This window comes from Hipposideros armiger, unplaced genomic scaffold (genome assembly GCF_001890085.2).
Source record: "Hipposideros armiger isolate ML-2016 unplaced genomic scaffold, ASM189008v1 scaffold_73, whole genome shotgun sequence".
In the NCBI taxonomy this organism is placed as follows: domain Eukaryota; kingdom Metazoa; phylum Chordata; class Mammalia; order Chiroptera; family Hipposideridae; genus Hipposideros; species Hipposideros armiger.
The window spans coordinates 13,931-36,824 of NW_017731423.1; the positions used below are offsets into that span (position 1 = coordinate 13,931).

At 37.7% G+C, this 22,894-nt stretch overlaps 1 protein-coding gene across 1 annotated transcript in view; it reads left to right on the plus strand.

Annotated features, from left to right (window-relative positions):
• Positions 1 to 22,894, plus strand: part of RBPMS (RNA binding protein, mRNA processing factor) — an 89,814-nt gene that overhangs the window by 2,022 nt on the left and 64,898 nt on the right. The window contains exons 2-3 of the mRNA XM_019642845.1: positions 163 to 201; positions 1,366 to 1,428. Coding sequence (XP_019498390.1) covers positions 163 to 201; positions 1,366 to 1,428 — 102 coding nt within the window. The remainder of the gene's footprint in view (positions 1 to 162; positions 202 to 1,365; positions 1,429 to 22,894) is intronic.

The window sequence follows — 22,894 nt, forward strand, 5'->3', positions numbered from 1 at the left end:
GAGCGCCTGTGTGTAATTTGCTTTTCTGGTTAACTTATGAGGCATTTATGAAAAGAGGTAGTCAGTCATAAAGGACTCGTTTTTACTTCAGCAAGATGCTATAATAATTGCTTTTTTTCCTAGTACTTATTTTTTTGTCTAAATTTGGTTCTTTATTTTTAGGGCTATGAGGGTTCTCTTATAAAGCTCACGTCTAAGCAGGTAAGAATTTTAAACTTGCATATAAATGATCACTTCTACAATAAGTTTGAATTGACTTTCTTCAGGAACGTTCCTGTGGTTTAACATTCTTTATTCCCATTAGGGTTTTATTTTGTTGTTGTTTTAAAATTAAGGGTGAGATTGGTTAGAAATTAGCACAGGAAAATGATCTGTAATTCTGTAGTCTCCTGCTAGGATGGCTGGAACTGTCCCTAACAGAGGCAAACCTAATGCATCCAGCATAGTTATATTGGGATTTACCTGTATATTGAAAAGTAAAGATTAATTATATCCAAATTAATTTTTATTCACAATTCTGTCCTGTTTTTTGTGGGGTTTTTTAATGTTAAACAGGCAAACGTTCACAGTTGGTATGAGTATCTGGTGATGAAGACACATGTCTGTTAGACCCCTAATGGAGGGTGGTAATCAGTGACCCTGATACTGCCGGCAAGCTTCTTGAAAATTTCCAGCTATATTCATTTTTTTTTAATGCTGAGCACTCAGCAGCTCACCTCCCAATCTCTATTAGTCACTCAATAAGGTGTTCTCTATGTTGTGAGCATCCTTTTGGTGGACTGAAAGATACTGAGTCCAAAGGGGTTATGACCCTTCTCTCTTTAGTTAGAACAGTATGGTTTACACACCTAATTAAACACAGGGCTTTTTAAAGGCATCCCTTGGGATTTGCGATGGAAATGTTCATTTTATAATTTCGATCATGCAGTGAGAGTACAGGGCTTCTGTCATTGTGTCATTTTATTTCTTGCACTTACAGCGTACCAAAAAGTGATTTGGTTCTTTCCATTTTAAAAGGTGAAGAGACCAAGGTACAGTGAATTCGATTTAGGAACGTAGAGCCTCTCGACCCACGTTTCCCTCTATTCCCATGTTCACTGCTGCTCACCTTCCAACCCCTTCTAGATTATTTTTATGGTTCTCTAAATCTCCAGTTATGCCCTTAAAGAACCATCCTCACAATCCCTTTGATTCATGTTAGAAATTTGGCTAAACCACTGAGTCAGGATTCTTCAGGACTGGCTGTCTTATTGCTACCCGTATTGCCTCTGGTCATTTCTTTATCTTACCTCTTCAGTTTGACATCACCTTTGACCCAGAAAAATATCCCCTGATTTTTTTTCCTTCTTATTTTTCTTTCCTCAGCCCGTAGGTTTTGTCAGTTTTGACAGTCGCTCAGAAGCAGAAGCTGCAAAGAATGCTTTGAATGTGAGTACTAACAGTGTAATCACTGGGGGGTTCCTTACAAGTTGGTGGGAAGTATTAGAACCTCAAATGGAAGGAATATGACTTCTCAATCTAACAGGGAGGGATTCATCAATTTAATTAGCCCTCTAAAGAGACTTTTTTCCTAGAATTGTAGTCAGATGTGCAAACTATTAAGTTATACTTTGCTCTTCTCTAGCTAGCACTATAATGTTCAAAATATCTGATGATGAGGGTCTTATTTTAATTCAGCCCAATCATATCCCATGGTGGTATACAGCTTAGTTTGGCCATCATACTCTCAATGGCTAAGCCTAAGCCAAAAAGATAAAAATCTTGGCTTTCCTTATTTCATATGGTTTTTATTTTAGGTATGTGGCTTTTTTATTTTTAAACAGGTCATAGTCTTTATTCTGATTGATTAAAAACTTGCATGTATGGCTTTCCTAAAGGGCATTCTGCATTGTGATATAATAAATGATAGTAAACTATAATTGAATAGAGATAGCTGTATTTGGTTTGTCAGCATCTTGTCTGCCATGTGTTGTGAGACTTTTACCAGCTTTACCTAGTAAATATTTTCCCCCTTTGGTATGTTGAAAAACGAAACAGCCAAGCCGAGAGAAGGTGGAAGGAAGCTGATTTAATTTAGTTCCAGACGCTGAGGGCTGATCTTCAGGTGAGGGGTCTCAGTGAAGAATCTGGCCCCATCCATCCTACTCTCGGCACTTGGTTTAAGTGACTGTGAATGAGGATTAATGTGGCCCAAGTGTCTAAGGGGGTATCTAGAAAGGCAACTGGCCACTTGACTGTTTGCGATCTGGGTGTCATTGCGTGAGCTCTATGAACTTGTCACTGGCCTTTGTGTTGCTCTGGCACCTACAGGTACCCCTGCCAGTTGCTCTCCTGAGTGCCTGGGTGCTAAAACAGGCCCTGCTGAGGAGGAGCCGTACAAGACACCCTGTATGCTGATGATGTGGTGGCCAGGGAAAGGGCCTCCAAGGGGTCTGTTTACTCAACATAATGATGGCATTCTGATACAATCTTGAGAGGTTTTGGGGTTTTGAAAAAAAATACATACACTCTCAGAAGAAATAGTTTGCTTATTATTGTTGGTTTTTTCATGAAAACATAACATACAGGAGCATCTTAGGAATCTAGGAGCTCCAAATAGCTAAGAATTTTTCTGAATTTGGATAAATGACCTTCTGGTCAGAATAATTGCCTACTCTGTTCCTCTTCCACACAACAAAATGTAAACCAATTATTTATTGAGTGCCAGTGGTACACAATGAAGCAAAATGTATAATTGGTTATTTTAATATAAACATTATTTTATGATTTTTGCATTAAATAGATACAACCAGAATTTTCTAAAAAAAAACAAAAACAAATTTGAAACTCGAAAATAAAACCACAGTTTACATTTAGGCAGTGTTCTCTTTCATTCTAACCAGTTGGCATTTTTCTAAATGCAGAAATATTCTGGGTCCTTCAAAGTTACATTAGATGAAGTTTTCACCCGGTTCTTTTCATTGTTCTTCTAAAGGAAGTAACAGCATTTGAAGCTTGTTCACAGATGGGGCTCTTCATTGCCTTATTTTATCTTTGCCTTGTGTGTAAAGATGTCACTGACCCTCTGTCTGAAGAACAGTAGGCTTTTATAGTGACCGCTCTCATCTGACAAAGCCAACCTTCTCTATGGGCTAGGTTATTAAAGGGTCATAGTCAGAAGCTTGTGTCCTTGCCTTACTAAGCAGAGTGTAGTAATATAATTTCAATTTTTCTTAGTGCCTGGGGTTTCTATCATCAGGTATTGAGCCATGCTATAATAGAGGGATAGAGGCCTTTAAGCCCGTCCTTATGCCAGATGGCCCCAGATCATTGTGCTTTCCTGTCCTGAAGGCGAGCTTTAGGTTCTTCTTGTACTCAGCTCTTCCTTACTTTTCACTGGCAGCAAGCCTTCCTTTAGCAACATTAATTCTGTTCGTTGTTCATGTACTAATAACTTGGGAAGAACTCCAAGTGAAATAGGCCTAATTATTCTGTGCACCTAAGGGTAACTCTTAATATTTACCTGTGCAGTACTGAACCTGAGCTTTCTTCTGCTCAGAGGCTGACTTGTGAGTATAGGGCATTTATTGAGCTCCTGGTTGATCTCTTTTCCAATGTGTTTAACTTCTATATATGAAGTATTACAGGTCTTTGCATCTTAGAAACTGTCCTATTGTTATGTTTCAGGAACTGAGACCTAGAGAGGATGGATGACTCAGTTGAGGAAGTGTAGGTTTAGAGCTACAAATAGAAGTGAGCCTCTTGTATCTTAGTCCTGGTGGCAATGACAGACTATTTAATTCACAATGTCCAGGACAGAAGGCCATGATGAAGTTTGGTATGTGACCACAGAGCAAGGTTCCTTCTCTGCAGAGAAAATGGCCCTTTCAGGATAATATACTTAATCCTGAAGCTGACACATCTTCTCTATGACCTGATATATTATGCTGTTTTTCAGGGTCATCTTTTCTAATTTGTGAATTAAAAACATATGATGCTCGCAGCTATTACAAAATTTTCTCCTCTCATGTCATAGGCTTCTCTTAAAAGCCTTCCCTCACATTCCTTTGGGCAGAAAGTTCCATGTTATAATGTTTTGTTTGATTTTATTATTGAGAAACCTAAACCTCAATTCAGCAAGACCGTCTGTATAAAATAGCTCATCGTGTTATGAACCACTTCTCCATTGTTTGGAGCTTCTCTTGTTATTATTTCTCAGTCTTGTTACTATCTGGTTCAGTTATTAATATTACTAGTCTTTTCCCAAAAGGCCTGATTTTTTAAAATTTAATTTTATTTTTTTAAAAGATTTTATTGGGGGATTAGGGGAGGGGAACAGCCAAGCTGTTGTCTTCAATCTTAGTTGTGGAGGGTGCAGCAAGCTCCAAGTCTAGTCGTGCTGCTCAACTCAAGGTGCTGTGTTCAATTAGTTGCAGGTGGGTGTAGCCACCATCCCATGGGGGCGTGGAACTGGCAACCTTGTTGTTAAGAGCGCACTGCTCTATCCACTGAGCCATCTGGGCGGCAGCTCAGCTCAAGGTGCCGAGTTCAGTCTTAGTTGCGGGTGGGCGTAGCCCACCATCGAACAGGTGGTCTCGTTCTTAGGAGCACGTGCTCTCACCAGCTCAGCCATCCTGCCACCTGTTAGCAACTCAGCTTGGGCGCAGCTCACTGGCCCATGTTGGCATCGAACCGGCAACCCTGTTGCTCAGAGCTCGCACTCTTGAGCAATCTCTTAACCAACTGAGCCACTCAGCCAGCCCCAAAATGCCTGATTTTTAAATCCATTTATTTTCTCCCATTTTTACATTATGCTTTAGTCCAGCGGTTCTCAATCTTTCACAGGGGTCGCCTGAGACCATCAGAAAACACATATTTTCGATGGTCTTAGGAACCGAGACACTGCTCCTCTATCCGTCTCCAGGCCCACATGCAGATACGCCCACATACGAGTACCCGGCGACCCCTGGGAAAGGGTCGTTCGACCTCCAAAGGGGTCGCCACCCACAGGTTGAGAACCGCTGCTTTAGTCAATTTGATAATTTTATGGAAAAGCTCAGATTGAGTTAAGTGGTAATGTTGAGCTTTTATCGGAGAGTTACTCATATCTTCTAAATAAATATAGTATATTATGTTTTTATAGCAAAAACTCCCAAATTAAGCTAAAAATAACCCAAACCCAGACTTCCCTTCAGGTTATCTATGTTCCCATTAATCCACATGATTAGAAACCCCATTCATTCTTTAGCTGACAGCAAAATATCTGACCTGTCCTTCACCCTCCACACACATTTGTAGTTTCTGTACCGGCAGTTTTCCATTTTCCATGCTAATGGAAGGGGGAGCTGATAACCTGAAGTATCAAATTATTTTTAGGACTTATTTATAATTTGGGAATGTAAGTCAAATACATTGATGCTGAGTGTTAGCCCGGTTAGTAAAAACTTCATCCGTGGAAATTTTAAGAAGAAACACAGGAAGCAGGTTAGGTTTAAGGTTAGAGACCCTGAGTAATGGTGGGAAAAAGCCATCTCTAGCTCTTCCAACCAACCATGAAGACCCCAATATTGCCATTGTTGCCTAGCTGAAATTGTGTTTTAATAAGAATTATTTGTAGTTAATATTTCAGGTCGACAGACTGGCCGTACTCGTTGCTTGTGTACAGCTCTTTAACAGGCATCGTCTTACACTAGTGTTTGAAAATCGTTCATCTGAAGTCCTTTACAAGGTTGTGTGTGGACTCTTGAGTATACATGTCGTTTTGTTTGATATTCCTTCTCCCCTAATTTTAAATAATTGTTATTAGGGTAGGTTTTATCATAGGCTCTATTATAAATTATTACATTAGAACTAGAGAGTCTGATGTTATCAAACTATGTAATACAAATTGACGTCACAACTAAACATGTAATACAAATTGACGTCACAACTAAACATTGCTTAGGCTAGCACAGTAATTTGCTTTACTCTCAAACTAGCCTCATTGATCTAAGTGATCTCTAATTATCGTTGCACCCCCAAGTCCATTGGGTTCTTTTTTTATATAGTTGTATTGAGATATAACTCACATACTATATTATTCACCCATTTAATGTGTAAAATTCAGTGATTTTGATATATTATTTTCATTGTAATATATATAACAAAATTTGCTATTTTAATGATGTTTTAAGTGTACCATTCAGTGGCATTCATTGCATTCACCATGTTGTGCAGCCACCACCACTATTCCCAACATTTTTTCATCACCCCAAACAGAAACTCTGTAACTATTGAGCAGTACATTCCCATTTCTCCTCCCCTCTAGCCCCTGGTAACCTCTAATGTCTTCTCTATTAATTTGCCTATTCTAGTTATTGAAATATTTGTCCTTTTGTGTCTGGCTTTTTTCACTTAGCATAATATTTTCAAGATTCATTCATATGGTGGCATGTATCAGAATATCACTTCTTTTTGGGCTCAGTAATATTCCCTTGTCTGGATATACCACATTTAGTGTATCCATTCATTTGTTGATGGACACTTGGGTTTAGTTACAGTACTCAAAATAGCCAAAACACCTTTTGGCTATTTCAGTGAACATTAGTGTACAAATATTTGAGTAGGGACAATTTATTTTCAGTTTCTTTAGGTATATACTTAGGAGTAGAGTATGCTGAGTCATATGGTAATTATATTTTTAGCTTTTTAGGACCCTCCAAATCTTTCCACAGTAGCTGAACCATTTTACATTAGTATGAGTAATGTTACGAGGTTTCCAATTTTTCCATATCCTCACCAACACTTGTTATTTTGTTTTTTTTTTTCATTATAACCAACCTAGTAGGCATGAAGTAATCATTGGTTTTTTGACGAATTTCAGCAGTAGATTTGGGTTCCTTTGGAATCCCACATGACTTAAAATGTTTCTTTTAACAGGGATTAGTAACATTTCTTTTTTTGTGGTGGCAGTTGTAATTAATGGAACTGTGATACCCTTAAATAGTTTAACTGTTAATAAAAGAGGGAAGGAGAAAACCCGACCCAACTGTTGGGTGATTCTTTTAATAAGATAAGATTTCCATGTTTATAAAGGAATATAAAAGAAGACATGAAGGAAAGGTATTTTCTCAAGGTCTGTATAGACTTTGGAATAAAGAGATGAAAGCAGTTTTGGTTTTGAGGAGGAAAAAAGTGGCAGTCATTCAGACTTCTAATGCAAAGGAGCCTTAATAATAAGTGGAAAATGAAGAAGAATTGAGGATATATAGTATTAAATTATTTCTTGATTATTGAAAAAAATGTTGATTCAACAGTGTGTGGTAAAAAGAGAATTTTTAGGAAAATGTTAATTTGTAAGAAAGCATGTTGAAAAGGTACGCATATTGGGGAAAAAACTGAAATTATCAGGAAAAGTTTTTTCCATCTCCATAAATTCTTGGCATTGAAGTAGACACTACAGTTATTTATGTCACAATGATTCCAGCCTTGTACATAATTTCAGCTTTGTTGAATAGCTTAAGCTCGCTGACTACTGAGTTTCTAAACAGTTGGGTATAATTAATTTATTACTCCTATACCAGGTTCCTTGTCTGTGAAATAGGGATATTATTCACTTCCAAAAGTGTTAAAGGGAAACCAAGCAAAAACACTTGCAAGTGCTTTAAATCTGAACCTGTTACATTAATATACTTTTTTAGTCAAAAGATACAGCCATGAAGTGCTGGTACAAACTCTTGAGTACAGAGGGACCCCAGGGCCGTTGAGACAGGCACTGGCCACACAAAGACATTTTGGCTTCGGTTTGGCAGAAGTCTGGACGACAGTCTCCATTTCCTGTATCACAGGTTTTCCTGACAGGTTGTGCAAGTTAGGACTTTTGATCTTAATATTTATACAGCTTGTGAGTTAGGTGAAGTATTTCCACTAAACAAAGCTTTTCACAAACACAAGCATCCAGATGGCCTATCTCAGCTCTCCCCTTACCAGGCACCATGTCAATATGTTTCTTATCAGTTTTAAAAATTTCTCCCTAAATTTCTCTTAGCCTATTGCTCAAAGTGGTTGAAGAGACCCAATTAGTATGATCCCAGCTGGGACTTTTGGATGGGAAATATTCAGGGGCTGCCAGATGAGATCATGAGTCCGATCTAGTGTTTATCTGTCAAATCTGTTTATAACTGCTTACTCTTGACTCGCAGAGTTTTAAGGTAGCTATTTGATGTCATTGGGTTGGGGACTGTGCCTGTGCTAATATAGAGCTGCCGTGATGCAGGGTCGTTGGACTCTTTTCCTCAACGATTGCATGTACTTTTGGGCTTGACAAACTGCTCAATCTAGCTAGTGTCCTTGAAGTCTGAAATATTAGGCTTTTTTTTTCCCCCTCTTTTCCTTTTTCCCCCTGTGCTCTGCTCTCTCTATGATGGTCTGGCATTTTTGAATTGTTATAAAGCCTCCCTAGGGATGATGCAGCACATAATTTAAAAGTTCTGAAAAAAACAAATGAAGGTGAATGTGAGGAATTCACTAAATTCCCAATTAAAGTCTTTGCCTGAAGAAAAGTAGGTTATTTAAATCCATTAAGCATTCACATAGGAAAGGTAAGATACAATGCTAGTAAAAGAAAGTCCTAAGGGAGATTGGAGAAGGAAAAGTAGCCAGAAATGTTAGCATCAATCATCCTTCCCTAAGGAAAATGGGTGGGAAGAACCACAGGTTCTCACATAAACCGGTGTATATTCCAGTGACAAGTATGCATATATGTGGAAATCTCAAGTTCACCAAGCTCTTCTCTAGGTAAAATAGTTCAGCAAATATTACATGGCTGTGTGAAACTGGCCTCAGACTTTGCATTGTGGCCTTTTTTGAGGATCTACATGTTTAATCCTATCTAGATTCCCATTTTAAAATGCTATCTCATTGACCTTGCCCTTTCTCCGTGGTTCTTCAGGTATTTCAGAAATGCTGAGACTCTATTTGCCCTTATTGTAAGTGAAAGTTGAAAATGTTGTTAGTGTTTGTGGAACATAAAGTGCAAAGAATAAGTTATTAGCTAGGATTTCTTTTGCTAAGAAGCCAAGCAAGTTTTTAAAACCAAAGGTGTCCCCTCTCTAGGCCATCCACATTACTGATTGTTCTACAGTGCGGCACATTTAGGCCCCTTAAAATCACTGTCTTTGTTGTAAAATCCCTCTTACTTTTTAGTGAATGATTATATCATCATAATGATTAGGGACGAGAGAGCTCCCTCCCACATTGGCTTAATGTTTCTGATCATTCTACATGGATTTTGGTCCACAAAGCTGAAACTCTTTGTCTTACCCTGTAACTGGAATGCGTTTAACATTTTAAAGTCTTGAGGAGTGGAGGTGGGACTTGACCCTCTTAAAGTGGAGTAAGGTATTTTGAGAGGACATGTCAGTTATTACACTCTTATTTCCTTACAAGTATGTACAATGTGAGGTATTTTCTTTCTTTGTAATTAAATGTAAAATTTTCTTGTTTTAATAGACATTTAATAAATATTACATGGAAACATTAAACAAATTTTAAATGAGAGAACCACAAATAGTCAAGGATTTTTTAATATGTAAAAATAAGTAGGGAGAAGGAATAGAGTAAATATACTACTAGAATATAAAACAATATATATCTAATGCATTGTAAATATGGGAAAAGGAGGAATAAAAAACAAAACAATTCTAGTAAACATGATTTCACTAATCTAAATCTAGAATCTTAAAAATTATAAAATCTGTCTTATATTTATAGAAAAATAAACCATGAAATATATCTTTAAGACTAAAATTTCTCTTCTAGCAATATAGTGATAAGTTTCAATAGAGAACATCTAGAAAAATTAAGTACGTTGTATATAACCTGGACAGTGCATAAGAGGGTAAGAGTTTTGTTTTCTAGCCATTGTGAGGGCAGTTAATTTTAAAAATTAGAATTCACACTATTAAAGTATTATTTTCATAGAATTTTGGTATTCAGTTAGAGGGCCAGTGTAATATGCAAATACAGGAACATTGACTAGAAGGCAGAAATGACTATTTAAGGTTACAAGTCATAGATACATCTCAATGAGAAAAGCAAACAACCAGGTTATGAAAGAGAATCTGGTTGTTTACACATCTTAGAATGCTAAATAAATGAGTGACAAACTAATGAAGGAAAGCCTTTTAGGCTTAGATATGTCCTGGGTAACTAGTAGAAAGAGACTGAATTTTTCTAACACTTCACAGTCTTCTTGGTTTATCTGTAGTAGTGTTCACCAAATTCTAAAAACACACTTAAAAACAGTTCTAAAAATTAGTTTTAATTCACTGATGTTAAAAATGTAGTGTATCTTTGATGTATTAAGGTGGTCTTATGTATTTATGTATAACATTAAATGTTGTTAGTGTGTTTGTACCTGTGAAAGGTACTAAGTCTCTAAATGGAGGCTAAGGGGAGAGCAAGCAAAGTGTCTTCCAGGTTCAAATTCAAGTTCTGCCACTTACTGATTTGAAGCCCTTCTTTGAGCCTCAGTTTTCCTCCTATTGATAATGCCTATCTCAAATGTAAGAGGATCAAGTGAACGAGATAGGTATTTTTAAAGCTATTAGCATTCAATACGTGGTACAAATTTTGCTAATGGATGGTGATGATGCCTTTTGCAAAGGACTTTTTATTCCTAATTCCCATTTTCTACAGACATTATATATATACAATACAAATATATAAATAAATATATATATGGAATCCCAAATTCCACTGCGTTCAGAGTACTTATTCGCAAGCCTTCAGAATACTGTAAGCCCAACAGGCACACCTGCATCTCCCTTTTATTCAATCAAACTATCATGCTAATGCCTTTCTCTATTTCAGGTTCCAATTGAATCTATTTAAAACCAAAGACCCCTACATTCATTCTGTATAAACTATTTTATTTATCAGCCAGTGAGTTTCCTTAGGATTTATTGTCTAGACAAGCTTTTCTATAGAGAGGAGGAGATTTCAACCTCAACCTTGTCAGATCACCAGTGGCCTAGAGGTGATACATTAGAATGGAACAAGAGTGCTGATTTAAGTTGCTCAGAGGTGAGATCTGTTTTGATTCATTTTATTTTGGCTCCTTGTGAAGCACAGGAAGTACTTCGTAGTGAACTTCCGAAGTTTAGACTTCACTGTTTACATTCTTTTCAACTAACTTGTGCCTAAGCTCCAAATTCTTGTTTGAAAAGAGGTTGCAAACCATTTGATGGTCTGTGCTAGAGTTTTTTAAAAACCGGTTTAAGGAGCAAATGCTACCCTCTTTTCTTATTTCTATATTTTTACTGCATTCATCAGAGAACAAATTTCCCACCCATGCATTGATTTATCTGTAGTGATGTTAATAAATGATTTTTGAGGACCAAATTAGTAATTTATTGGTGTAGATGGCACTCATTTTTATACTCAGTAAAGTTGAGTCTATGAAGCCATTGACTTGTAGAAATGTTTTTAATTTTTTAAATGTAATGCAGCCTTTTCTTTCTAAAGAATTGCCATTATCCTATTATGCAGATTAAAAATCAATAACTAGAATGAACGTTTTTTACTTCCTTTTGGTATTTAACTTAAGACTAACTTTAATATTAATTAAGATTTAACATTAAGATACCTAAACTTTGTTATGCACACACAAGTGTGGGAGTTTCCACTGGATTCTGGTGGGAGGAGGGGCTTTTGATGCTGAAGAACTGGAAAGCAGAAACAGGGCTGTAAAAATATACTTGGAGACTTATTGTGGGCTGTGTCTGATCTTTAAATGGAAGTCTTTTCAAAATGGTTTTGGAAAGTTTAGGCAACTGTCTTTTTTCAATTGTAGAGTCTGTTTATATCAGCACTGTTTTTCCTCTCCTCCCCAACCCTCACCTCTTTTTTTCTTCTACACCAGCCACTAATAAAGACTCAAAGTAAACTTGGCAAAATGATCCTTAAAGCATATACAGAAAGTTAAATGGGTCCTCAAATGACCTAACAGATCTAAAAGCTAAAAGAAGCTAAAAAGAGTGTGTTAAATGCATTTTCTTAACCTGCAAACCTCACAAGTAGGATTTATTCTTCATCTGCTTTTCTACATAGAAAACATGTCTCAGAGTTCATAAAGTTTTCTCTCTCTCTCTCTCTCTCTCTCTCTCTCTCTATCACACACACACACAGTCTTATTTTGCCCGGCATATGCCTAATATGTAATGGAGACAAAAGCAGGCCAGACACCTTATTTTCAATAATTAGAAGATTAGTGGGTAATTATGTGTAATTTGTCCTTTCCTTGAAGTGCCAACACCATGCTTGAAACTCTAGTCTCACCACCAGTAACCCTTTTATCTTTAAAGGACTTGTATAGTCATCTACAAATGAGGTATTGGATATATAATTAGTAAGTAGAAGCTCATTCCTTCCCAGTTCAGTCTTGAGTTTTGTACTTTGCATAAGCTGTATGAACAGATGCATGGCCTTTATGAATGAAAGTGATATGCTCAATTTGCCATCACTAGGAAAAGAGATTTAAGTGATTTTTGTAGTTGTAATTGATAATTAACACCCTTGCTTTTTCATCAGATATACTATGTGACCAAAGGTATATATTTTCTAGACTGGCTTGATTTAGGAATATAAACTATGGCAAAGAATAGGGCTGTGATATCTTTTATTTGTTAGTTTTATTATTTAGTTTTATTTTTTCCTCGGTGCCAATGTAGCTGATTTAAGCCCATGATCTGGACTTAATAGCTGAACCACCTAACTTAGAAATTATTTACATGTTTACATTGATAAAGCATGGTTTATATCTTACATTTCTTTAGACTATCACTTTAATCTCTGAAATTTCTGCTGTGAAGCCATAAAACTTTGTACAACTACCGGGAAGTACTTGGCTGTAGCAGAATCTCTGTTGCTTTCCCCAAAAAGTGATGTTAGTCACCAAAATTCTGAGTTTTCTCTGGTGTCCAGTGGAGTGACAGACATCAGACTAGAATGTCATGGGTCAACATCAAGCAGATGTAGACCATCAAAACTTGTTTTGTATTTTTGCCCCCTATCACCCAAAGATCTTCTCAGGGTCAAAAACTGAACTCAATGAAAACTACTGCCTAGGAACTGCTTCCTTTTGAGCTTTCATTGTGATGCCATTTGTTTGAGTGTTTATGTTCAGCAGGTAGCAGGAGTAAAAGATGGTCATGCAGCTGCTACCTCTTTCCCCCTGGAAAGGGGAAAGCGATGTTTTTGGATACATTCGTTGTCTGACAATGAGACAAGAGAGGAGGCATAAGGATACAGAGAAAGGGACTGTTGGCAGCGGCTGCCACATTTAGTACTTGTGTGTTAAAAATTCCTTTTCCCTACCAGAACAGTTGACCCCCGTTTACCTTCCAAGTCCTTGGCGTAAAAATGTTAATGTCAGGATTCCTGAACTAAAGAATACCATCTGCACTCTGGCCTGTTTCTTTCCACATGATATTATCTATTTTAAAGTGTCACTGTAAAATATCGCTTTAATGGGTAACTGACCATGCTTGAAGTGGGGACATCCCCTTCCTAACATTGTCAGAACCCAGGTCTTTCAATCATCCTTTTCAGGCCAGTTTGAGAACATAGTGACAGAAGTTCAAATAATCATGCCCTCACAACCCTTTGGAAAATAAACTCTGTTTGACTCTGATTCTGTTGACATGTTAAAGATGGAGTTTATAGCTTCTTCAAAGCCCCTGTCAAGACTTTACAGTCATTCTATACAAAGCAGATTCTTCTAGGGCATGGTTATATACACAGGGGGTGGCTGGCTAATAAAAAGTATGCTTTAGTGGAAAAGAAATAAATTTAGCTGGAGTGGATGGTCAAGTCAAATGGAGATCCAGATACCTCTGAAGTAGTTCTCCATAATTCCCCTACAAAGTGGATCCAGTCTCTGCAGTTACCAGCCAGTCCCCCTAAAAGCTACTCAGATTGTGTGAATCAACAGAAGTGGGCAAGAGAAGGAGGACACACACCAGCTCTCCGTGGAGGAGATGAAACCAGGTAGAATTAAAGAATTTTCTGGCAATGGAGCAGGGAATTGTACCTGGACTCATAGCCCAGCTTCAGTGCATATGGCCACGTATTCCCACAAAGAGCCTGTGGAAAGGGGTCTCTTTCTTGAGGTATAATCCAGATATACTACCAGTGTGGAAGGACACATTCTTTTCAGGTGATTGCTTAGGCAAGGACGACAAAGAGCCGTGGATTATCCTAATTAGCAAATCCAGGGCAAGCCCTTTGAAGTAGTTGGATTAATAAGAAAAACAGGGTGTAATCGGTCTGCTAGCTTCTTAATGGGCTATGACCCAACAGCACGGGCTATTGTGTTAAAAGTCCTGATGTTTCTGCAAGCAGTGCCCATATTTAGGAAAAGTATGAAATACAGTTTACATCACTGGATTCGCCTCACTTGTTCATTCCCATTTTGGAACCCACATCTATCTAAATTTCAGCACGCTGAGCTGAACAACAACCTCCATTATTATCTGAAAATAATGTAGTCTTTGTGAAATAATGAACTTCACAGAACTGTAATCTACACACACGCGCACACAATCACAGGAGTTAACCCTGAATCTAGGTGAGTTACTTGACTTTTCTGGATCTTAATGTCTTCGTCTGTGTTGGAGAAGCTCTTGGCATTTTGGATGAGATGATGATGATGATGATGATTTTAAAGATTTTATTGGGAGAATTGGGGGAGGGGAACAGTGTTGGGAAATTGGGGAAGGGGACCAGCCAAGTTGTTGTTCTTCAATCTTCGTTGTGGAGGGCACCAGTCACCATCTGGCTTCCCATCTGCAGCTTGTGGCCTCTAAGCTCAAGGTGCTGTTTTCAATCTTAGTTGCGGGTGGGCGTAGCCACCATCCCATGTGGGAGTCAAACCAGCAGCCTTGTTGTTAAGAGCACACACTCTATCTACAGAGCCATCCAGGTGGCAGCTCAGCTCAAGGAGCTGAGTTCAGTCTTAGTTGCGGGACTAAGGACGTAGCCCACCATCGAACAGGCAATCTTGTTGTTACACCAGCTGAGCCATTCTGCCACCTGTTGGCAGCTCAGTGACAGCTCAGCTCGGGCGCAGCATCACTGGCCCATGTGGGAATGGAACCGGCAGCCCTTTTGCTCAGAGCTCACGCTCTTAAGCCAACTCTTAACCAACTGAGCCACTCGGCTGGCCTTGGGTGAGATTATTCTTAAATTGTATGGGACTGCCCTGCTTGTTGTAGGACTTTAACATCCTGGCCTGCCCACTGAATGAGTGTGGTCTTCAGTCATGGAACACTCCAAAAACACCCTCACACATTTCTGAACGTCCGTAAGGAGTTTGGGGATGGTGGGAGGTGGCAATGAGGAGACTACCTGTGGTTGAAAACTACTAGGTTAGGGGGTCCCAAAAATTCAGCACTAAAATTCTGTGAGTTTCATGCTTTATGTGTAGGTAAACCTCTACTACCTAGCAACAGAGAACCTGACCCAATTCTCTACCAGTCCCCTGCTTCTGTCATCTTTGCTCACAGATAGTTTTGTTTTTTTTTAAATGTTTGGGCATCACAAGTTATCATTTGTGATACAATGACATTTTTATAAATGATGGAAAATTTCTACTTATTCATGTTCAGAAATAGTATGGAGTTGGGAGAAAATTTTGAAATTTTTTATTTCCCTCCCATTTCTTTTCCTCCAGTCATCTCTATTTATAACATGCAGCTCTTCCTTTCACTTCTGTCCACACTGATGTCTCTGAACGAGCCCCATCCACTCCACTGTAAAAAATTACCCAGATGCGAGTTTCTCTTTGGCATGCCATTGAGTTACTTTAAGGCTCCAACTGAATGTAACAATTGTTTTCAGAGTCCTCAGGAAACTTCTGCATATACCTTGCCTAGCGTCTGTTTCTAATCTGATTGAATGTTTTATGCTGCCAATAGAAGAGAAAGCTGACAGTACTCAGAAAACTAAATCCAGTTTGGTCTCCTAAATCCTCAGACTATCTCTAAAGTGTGTATTTACCTACATAGTTTCTGAGGGGAATGACATGCCTATCAATAATTTTCAGAAAAGTTTATAGTTCTAACTTGTGTTTTTAACTTCTAAAAGGTAAAAGTTAATTGTTTCAACTTCTGTCCCTTTTTTATGTTGAAAGATTTGTAGTCCCAAGGTTATTTCCTTTCCTTGTGACCAAAATGCTCTTTGAAAATAGGAGGCTTTTATTCCTAGTGCTCTTTACAAAATTTTTAAAAGTATAACTGCATTGAGAAATACAAATCAAAACCATAATGAGATACCACTTTGTACCTACTAGGATGGCTAAAATACAAAAGACAGGCAATAACAAGTGTTGACAAGGATGTGAAAAAATTGGGATCCTCAATTTTGAGGAGGTTGAAATGGTGTGGCCCTTTGGAAAACAGTTCTGCAGTTCTTCAAAAAGTTTAACATACTACCACATGATCCAGCAATTTCACTCCTAGATAATTGAAAACACATGTCCACATCAAAACTTGTACACAGTGTTCATAGCAGCCCAAACCGTGGAAACAACCCAATATATAGCAACTGATGACAGGATAAACAAAGTGTAATATATTTGTACAATGGAATATTATTCAGCAATAAAAATAATTATGTACTACTTGCTGCATGGTACAACATAGATGAACTTTGAAAACATTATCCTGGGAAAAAGAAGCAGTCATAAAAGACCAATATTATATGATTCCATTTATATGAAATATCCAGAATAAATGGGCAAATTCACAAAGATTGGAAGTAGATTAGTGGTCAGAAGCGAGTGAAAAGGAAAGAAGGAGGAATTAAGGAGCGACTGCTAATGGGTAGTTTCTTTTGGGGGTGGTGAAAATGTTCTAAAGCTATATAGTGGTGATGGTTGCACAACTCTATAGCTATACTAAACATCATTGAGTTTTACATAAAAGGGTGAATTTTATGATATGTGAATTATATTTCATAAACAGGTTATAAAAGTATTTATAATATCTAATAAAATCAGTACATATGATATTCCAGCAATTTTTAAAATAAGAACATCGAATTTTCAGTTAAATTAACATTAAATAAATAGAAAGTTAAGTCATAAGTAAAATGAACTTCAGTGTTTGGTCACTTAGTAAGGACTCAAATGCATTTTGTGGTTGAATGAAAAAACTTTTGAATGTAGTATAGTATAATTAAGCCACCTCCAACCTCTGAATTTCTCGCCCATATCTTCCCCTACATGCTATGACTGGAAATTTTTTGAGTACAACTTATATAAGAATAGGTATTTAAAATCATTCATTCATTCATTCATTTACTTGCATGCTTATCCTATTTATTATTTATTAGTTTGTTCTACTTTGCAGTAGGAGAGAGAACCGATTTATTAGCTTGTTCTAGTCAACTAGCAAAGATAACACTTAGTTGGAGCATTTAGTTTCTTATGGAAAAAGCCAAGAGGTTACATAGAAATTGAACAGTTATTTATTAAAGCTCAACCAAACCATGATCTCAGTTAATTAGAATATAAATGCTGTACAAACCCCCCACACCATCTGCTGAGTATGCCATTCTCCTTAAGTTACTCGTGAGAATTGAATTGGTTTTTCCTTCCCCATGGACACTGTTTTATGTATCAGTGCTTATAGCAACTAGCAGTGTTGGTTCAACATTTCTGTTTAATGCTTGATAATTTTGATAATTCAGAAGGAAATCACTTTACCACCCCACCCCAAATTCCACTACACTATCTGATTTCTTTTGCCTTGTAGGGTAATAATCACTACCTTCAAAAAGAGAAATATAAATGTAAGTTATAACTCAGGATAGGTCAGTGATAAGAAAGGCCAGCACTGGGTACCAGGCAGATCAGCTACCACGTGGTGGAGCTCTGAGTATTGGAGGTTCTAACAGCAGGTCATGAAGCAGCCCTGGAGATTTACTGGGGTCTGTGCTTAGATAAGCCTTGAAGAGGCTTGTCAGAACTCCCCTCCCCACAGAGGATCAGAAACCAAGATAAGGAGGATGGTGTTAATAGGCAGAGAAGACAAGATCCAGGTACTGAGGTTAGATTACAAAGTCAGAGAGGGTTCAGTATTAAATTTGACCTTGACTTGAGCTCCCCTCTTCAGGTTCTTATTATCTCCTGGACAAAGCATGGGGATTTCATTGACCTCATCTGTAAAGCTTAGGAGATTCTCAAGGCTAGGAAAGAACTAAGAAGATTATTACAAAAGAAAATGTATTTTCATACACTGGGATTTTATTGTACTATATATATAGCTTTGATAAGAAATTTTTCATTTTCATTCTGTATTAGAAGTCAGAATGAATTAAATAGCTATAACTTAAAGTGCAATTACTTCTCCCCTGTAGCACAGACACCTGCTTAGGCAGGGTTTTCTGAGTGCTCCACATTCCTTAATGTAGAAGTAGATTTTCATTTTGAGTTGGGCATGGAGAAAGGGGCAAGTAAGAAGCTTTTATGACTCAACCAGGAAACTCAGCATATTAAGTTGAATCTTATGAAATTGCTGCTACTTTACTACCTTTATGCTACCCTCCCCTCTCCCCCCGCCCCCCCCCCAAAAAAAAAAGTAGTTCCGTATGGTTTGATAAGTATGCCTCAGACCCACTAGGTCACTGTATCAGGATGGGGTGTGTGAAACACCAGGAGGTTCTGATAGGAAATGCCCTTCTCTTTGAAAGGAGTGGGAGACTTGTGGCTGACTCCGCCAGGATAGCAGAGACCACTGACAGTGGAGTGAGTGGCAGAGGCGGCCTGTTACTTTCCAGTTGAATTTCGTATAGTTCATCTGAATGGAATAGTATTCTTAAACATTTGAATTTGCCCATCTTGTGACTTTGTAAAGGTTTGTGGTTCAGGACTCAACAGGAGAAGCGAGACATCAAGCACAGCTCATCCTTGAGAATGCTTTACTCCCTCACGTTCAGACCACACAGTTAACTGTCCATTTATAGCAGTGTTTATTAGAGCAACTTTAGCTTTGGTTATCTTTACCCCCCCACACACACCCCGTGTTTTTTTAAACATTTCAATATATTTCAATAAGCAATTGAAAATTAAACAAAAAATTATAAGTGACATTTAAAAATCTTTGGTTATTTAGAATCTTCTTTCAAAAGGTTCAGTATCAGTAAGTCACAGCAAGCGGTGAGTGCTGATAAAATTCTGGGTCCTCAGCTTTTTAGTCAACATACATAAAGTTACTCATAAATGGGTAAACAGAAAGATAAAATAGGTTGATGAATTAACTTTAACTTTTTTAATGGTAAAATAATTTTACCTGCAATAAATACATAAATTCAGAGAAAATAAAGTGAAGACAAGGATGGGGAGAGATCCCAAACTGAGTATAAATAGAAACAAATGAATCTAACTGTATTTGAAATGAATAATACAGTCACTCTGAAGGTGGGAGGATGAGGAGAACAAAACCAAATAATTCTTTGTGAGCAGTGTGTTCTTACAGGACCCATCAGCTCCAAGTCAAGCAGTTGTTTCAATCTAGTTGTAGAGGGCGCAGCTCAGTGGCCCATGTGGGTATCGAACTGGCAACCTTGGTGTTATGAGCACTGTGCCCTGCGCTCTAACCACCTGAGCTAACCGGCCGTCCCCCAGATAATTCTTGAATACACATATTGGCTATATACTTTTAGGCTAAAGACAAATATAACCAAGTAAATATTGAACTGCAGTTACTAAGTTTGTTTTTTATGCTGCTATTGTTTAGCAATTCTGAAACTACTTAGTATGCATTTCTGTACTGAGCAAATAAGTAAATGTATAGTCATTAATGAGAGCTAAGATTCAGAGGAGTTAAAAATATAGAAAAAGGAAGGCTAGAATTAACCCAATCATGTTGGATTGCAGTTGGAGGTATTAGTACAAATGTATGTTTTTAATATATCTAAATAGGTGTGACTGTGAAAGCATGTGTGTATACATGTGTGTACATACAAATTTGGGGAAGTTTGAGCACCAAAAAAATAGTAATAAATTATAGATCTTAGAATAAAATAAGCTATGAATCAGTACTGATGTCTGAGTGAGTGAATGAATGACACATTAATGAATAAATAATAACCAAAGCAAAAGGAGAAGCTTTCCTTAGAATAGAAAACTAATAAATGCAAATGGAATGATGGGATTAGCAAATCACCATTTGGCAACCACAATGGTAATGATTGCTTCAGGTAATAATCATCAGTAGATGTTAAAATTAGTGGGTAAAACTCTAAAGAGAAACAAAATTTTTATATAGTCTCAAAGTATTTCCCTATGAGATATTAATTAAAAAGGGAATAAAATAGTAACCTTACCATGAGAAACTTGGAAAATGATCAGTTATTATCACCAGTAATGGGACAAAAATGACATCATGTTCCTCCTGATATGCACTGAGAATGACACGTCTCTTCTGTGATATTGCTGCCAAAAATGCATAACCTGAATCTAATCAAGAAATAAATCAGATAAACCCAAATTGAGGGTCATTCTACAAAAAAGCATGTAATTTTCAAAAATGTCAAGGTCATAAAAGACAAGGACTGAGGAAAATATTTCAGGATACTAAAGAGATGGCAACTGAATGCTATGTATGATTCTGGATTAGATCTTGGATCCGGAAAACAAAGAGGTGTCCTTGGTTTTAGGAAATCAAACTGTAAAGGGTAAAGGGGCATCATACTTTTAACTTACTCTTAAACTATTCAGGGAGGGGGGAAAAGTTTATGTGGGAAATCTGGGCAAAGAGTATATGGGAATTCTTTGTACTATGTCTGCAACTTTTCTATAAAAGTCTGAAATTATTTCAAAATAAAGTATTTTTAAAACACTTAATAGAAAACACGAGCTTAGCTGGTTGAGTACCCTGTGCCAGGAAGTCTACGTGTCTCCTACTCTTGTTCTGCTCTGACTCTGCTACCACTCCATAGGAGAGTCCGTATTCCAGCTCTTCTCCCTTTTTTTTTTTAATCTGTATCAGATTTTGTAAATTATAACTTTTCATAAAATATACATATCTATAGTAAGTTCTAACAATACAAAATTGTACAGAATAGAAATCCCCCAGCCCCACCACCATCACTACCAAAGTTTCCTCTATTAACTGGTTGGTTTTTACATTATAAACATCCCCAGAGCTTACATAGATAGGACGAATGTGTTCACACACCCCCACATATACAGAATCTCCCCTCCTCCCCTACTGCCCCCAATACTACTAAATAATGATTATTATTTTTTCCCTAACATACTGCCATGGGTATCATTCTCAATATATACATACAGCCTTTCTTCATTCTTTACCATTTTTTCTCTAACTTACGCTTCTGTTGTCCCTAAAAGTAGTTATCAAGGACTGATAAGCTGACTTACTTTAATGATAAAATCGTTCATAAGGACACTGGGATACCCGGTAGCTGACAGAATTGGAGGGACCAAATAAATAAGACTCCCCCAGGCATCAGGACAGCTCTGAAGGACCTCAGTGACAGGAGTTTGAAGATGTTTTCTCTAGTGGGAGACTATTAGGTGGCTCAGCTCCAACTACCTCCATTTTCTGTATCTATATACTCAAGGTTAAAAGCTCCAGAAGAAGAACCATGTTTGGTCTCTTTGGGCAGCATCTGCCCCAGCTTAAATAGTCAGCTATTGTCAGGAGAATAAGGGCACAGAACCCAGATGTTTGCCTCTCAGTGCCTTTTTCAGAGAAGAAGGACCAACAGAGCAGCCATCCCAACTAACTTCTCTTTCCAGGGAGGCTCAAATTGCTTCCTATCTGGTCAGTTCCAGTCTCTCAATAAGTCCAGAAAATTCTCTCTTTAATCTTTCTACTTACAAATAATTCTTAAGCTTTATTTACATGTAAGAGAAACAGAAATAAAAAGAGGATTTAAGAAAATTCCCTCGACAAAGCCCTGAATGCAATAACTGACTTGCTTTAAGCATTGTAGTATGTAAATGCAGAGTTTGAATTTTCCTTTGGAGCCTCCAATTGTTCTCTATAGCATTTGAGATTGAATTATTAGGCCTTCTAGTGATCACATACATCTATATGAGACATTGCAAAGGTTGTTGAATAAAATTGTTCTCATGGGTTGAATGACCTGCAGTGAGCAGAAAGGTGGGGTTGTGGATGGGGTTGGTAGAGAAAGGGAGATTTACCTGTATGAGAACACAGAAGGTTCAGAAAGAGTATCATGAGGTATTTTAGGAATCGTGGCCCAAGAAAGAAAACTGTTAGCATGATATCTTATATCTTAGTCAGCTCAGGCTGCCATAACAAAATACCATAGACCGTGTGGCTTAAACAACAGACATTTAATTCTTTCAGTTCTGGAGGCTAGAAAGTCCAAGATGAAGTTACCAACAGGTGCAGTATCTGGGGAGGGTCCTCTTCCTGGCTTGGAGACAGCCGCCTTCTCTCTGTGCTCACATGGCCTTCCCTTGGTGCATGTGTGCTCTTGGAAAGAGAGATCTCTGGTGTTTCCTTTTCCAAGGGCACTAATCCCATCATAGGGACCCCACCCTCATGACCTCATTTAAACCTAATTACTCCCCAAAGGCACCACCTCCAAATACCATCACATTGGGGTTCAACATAGGGATTTTAGGAGGACACAGTCAGCCTATAACAGATAAGCATATGGATTTGAAACTGCCCTGCTACATTCTTATGTATACTAGACTACTTATTGGGTTGTTGGAAAAATCATGATGTATTTTTTCTATGTTTTTTGTTGCAAAAATGCATCATGACTTTTCTGACAACCCAATAGCATACATTATTTATCAACAGTGTCTTTATACCGCCCAGAGTTGGCCCTGCGTGGGGAGTCCAGCCTTCGTAGATCATAGTGAACCTGT